Consider the following 2,756-nt stretch of genomic DNA (forward strand, 5'->3'; position numbering starts at 1 on the left):
AACTGGCCAACAGATAATACGTTGCTAGAAATTCACACCGAATGTGGTACTTTAATAATTCGCCCAACACTGCTGTTTTGATTGCGACTCGAACAAGCCCATACATACATATAAATGTATATATTATAAGGGCCTATTTTTATATCAGATAAAAATTATAATACTTAAAACGGCTAGTCTGTATTTTGCTTCGATTTTCTATAGTTGGATATAACGAAAAACGAACAAAACTAACAGTTTATTTCTTGATTTAACCCCTCAACAGTATGCATTATAAACGACAGATNAATAATTCGCCCAACACTGCTGTTTTGATTGCGACTCGAACAAGCCCATACATACATATAAATGTATATATTATAAGGGCCTATTTTTATATCAGATAAAAATTATAATACTTAAAACGGCTAGTCTGTATTTTGCTTCGATTTTCTATAGTTGGATATAACGAAAAACGAACAAAACTAACAGTTTATTTCTTGATTTAACCCCTCAAAAGTATGCATTATAAACGACAGATTCAAATTTAAATATACCTACATATTATGTATGCATACTGATATTTTGTACACATTCCAATCATTTGTTTAATACGACTACCGCAAATTAGTATGTGTTTTGAGATGCTTCTTTAAATGATCGCTACGCATAAACCGTCGCTCACATGCTACACATGCGAATGGTTTCTCTCCAGTATGCGTGCGAAGGTGGCGATTAAGATCGTCCTGTCTTTTAAAAGATTTCGTACATAACTTACATCGCCAAGGACGATGTGGGTCATGAGTTTCCTCCAAACTTTCCTTCCCGATCTCTGGCCATCCCATAAATGCACCGTCAGCTGATATACTTACGGTACTATGATCCTTTTTTATTTCTGTGGAAGTGCAACAATTTGGTGGCTGTGATTCGGGTTTGAATTCGTCGACTGGGGATGCCAATTTAGGCAATTGATAATCTGATCCCGAATTAGAGGTATTTTCCTTCGGAGCCTTAGAAAACAGACCAGTTACTCTCGTATCTGGTGATACAACGTGATATTCGTTACTGTTTTCAGGCCGTTCCAATTTTATTTTTATCGGTCTATGATCAAGCAAGGCGTCATCAGTGACATGTTCAGCTATTGGCTTAGATTCGGATCCAGTTGAATTTTTCGATTCTACATTACTGCGATTTTGTTGAAGCGTCGCCATAAAATGCATACCGTTCCCATATTGGATTTCTTTTTCTATGTTATCGGTATCCTCAAAGTTATTTTTCGAATCGGCTGATTCAATCGCATAACTTTCTTTTTTTGTACGGTTTCCATCTACTTGGGTTCGTGGCTTTTTGGCGCTGCTGAAGCTATTTTGCATTTGCTTTGCATGAGTGGCAAGGTGCTTAGTAAGGTGATCACTACGTGCGAACTTTTTTGTACACTGTAAAGTTATATAAAATGTTTAATACTTTTTAATTATTACGAAAATACTCATATAAATTGCGCACCTGTATGCATTCGAAGGGCTTTTCTCCTGTATGCGTTCTCAAATGACGGTTAAGCTCATCGGATCTTGTAAATCCCTTACCGCAGTTCAATTCCGAACACACAAACGGTTTGATGCCAGTGTGCCAGGTTAAATGTGAACGAAGGTGGGAACTTTTTCCATAACTTTTCGTGCAATTTTCATAGGGGCAAGCAAACCTCCGTTTAGGATCCACAGGATTCGGCAGCGGCATTAGTTTAATAGTGGGCGTAAGACGAATTTTCGGACTATTGGTGTTACTATTATTATATGTGTCATACGAATTTGACATATCATGTGGAGTATCATAAATTTCTTCTGGCGGCTCGTGTTTTATTTCCGATTGCAATGCTGGAGGGACAGCAACCGATCCCTTGATTTGTGTGTTACTTTCATTAGGTATTTTGTAGTCACTCCCACACATACTCGTTGGTAATACCGCCGGCGTTGCAGCTGACGTCATCTCTTCTTGCGTGGGCGTGTCACTTAATGTAGACATTTTTGTCAGTATTTTCAACTTAATTTTGCTAAAATGTTTAAGAAAATTTTGCGTAATAATTCTGTAGTATATACCACGCATGAATAGATGGACATATATTGATCATACCTTGTTATTTGGAATCTAAATATAATTTAAGTTTTCCTTTATAGCTACTTTTCAGTAGGCGTTCTCGTTTGTTTTTACTATCCTCGCTGCCCACCCCTACTTGTAACAGATTTACTAACACCTCTGTTGCTTGAAGGCACCAACTTAATTTTCTTCCCACGGGACAACCTTAATATATCAGCAGTTAATTTTTAATGCAATTTGTGCATATTATTAAATATTTGTGTTTATACGTATATACTTAGTTATAGAATTAAGTTTTAAAAACAGGGTACTTTTTCTGCGCTCGCTACGTACGGCTGAAAGACAAGTTATTTCCTGCGACATTGCCAACAGTCTCTAGTACAATTTGTAAGGGTCTGTTTGCACTCATATTTTTTGAAGCCATTAAGCGCCTGTTATACGTTCAATACTTACGGAGAGTATTTCTGAATGTTGCGTGTTTTTAGGGGCGTCTGCTATACTTTTGGAGACTTTTGGAAAACAAAATGAGCGATAGCAAATGTAGGAATCCAGCTGTTGTACCAATTGAAAGAAAAGTACTCCGGATTATAAATTTCTGAACTCTTATAGGGGAATGAAAATTTCTGAGTCGGCAGAGCTAGTGAAAAACTTGACAAAAAATCACACCTACCTCACGGTCTTGAAGT

General features: G+C 37.1%; 1 protein-coding gene across 3 annotated transcripts; it reads right to left on the reverse strand.

The window, feature by feature from the left end:
• Positions 1–294: 294 nt before the first annotated feature.
• On the reverse strand, positions 295–2,459 carry LOC108375969 (oocyte zinc finger protein XlCOF8.4-like). Of its 3 annotated transcripts, none has more exons than XM_017632132.1 (4): positions 2,404–2,459; positions 2,107–2,274; positions 1,483–2,026; positions 295–1,415 (listed from the first exon to the last, which is right to left on the reverse strand). In XM_017632132.1, exons 3-4 carry the CDS (start codon positions 1,996–1,998, stop codon positions 597–599), a joined length of 1,335 nt encoding a protein of 444 aa, XP_017487621.1. In that variant the 5' UTR covers positions 1,999–2,026; positions 2,107–2,274; positions 2,404–2,459; the 3' UTR covers positions 295–596. The 3 variants fall into 3 exon arrangements, with proteins under 3 accessions (XP_017487621.1, XP_017487620.1, XP_017487619.1); XM_017632131.1 differs by having other exon boundaries at positions 2,348–2,427; XM_017632130.1 differs by having other exon boundaries at positions 2,107–2,432.
• Between the last annotated feature and the right edge of the window lie 297 nt (positions 2,460–2,756).

This window comes from Rhagoletis zephyria, unplaced genomic scaffold (genome assembly GCF_001687245.7).
Source record: "Rhagoletis zephyria isolate East Lansing unplaced genomic scaffold, Rhagoletis_zephyria_1.1 Rzeph_scaffold_09707, whole genome shotgun sequence".
Taxonomy (NCBI): Eukaryota; Metazoa; Arthropoda; class Insecta; order Diptera; family Tephritidae; genus Rhagoletis; species Rhagoletis zephyria.

What these genes read in the sequence shown, in the direction of transcription:
- LOC108375969 (XM_017632132.1), bottom strand. Translation starts at nt 1,998, where the DNA reads ATGTCTACATTAAGTGACACGCCCACGCAAGAAGAGATGACGTCAGCT. An exon ending in AGCCCTTCGAATGCATACAG is followed by an intron (nt 1,416 to 1,482) that starts GTGCGCAATTTA and finishes ATAACTTTACAG; the next exon opens with TGTACAAAAAAGTTCGCACG.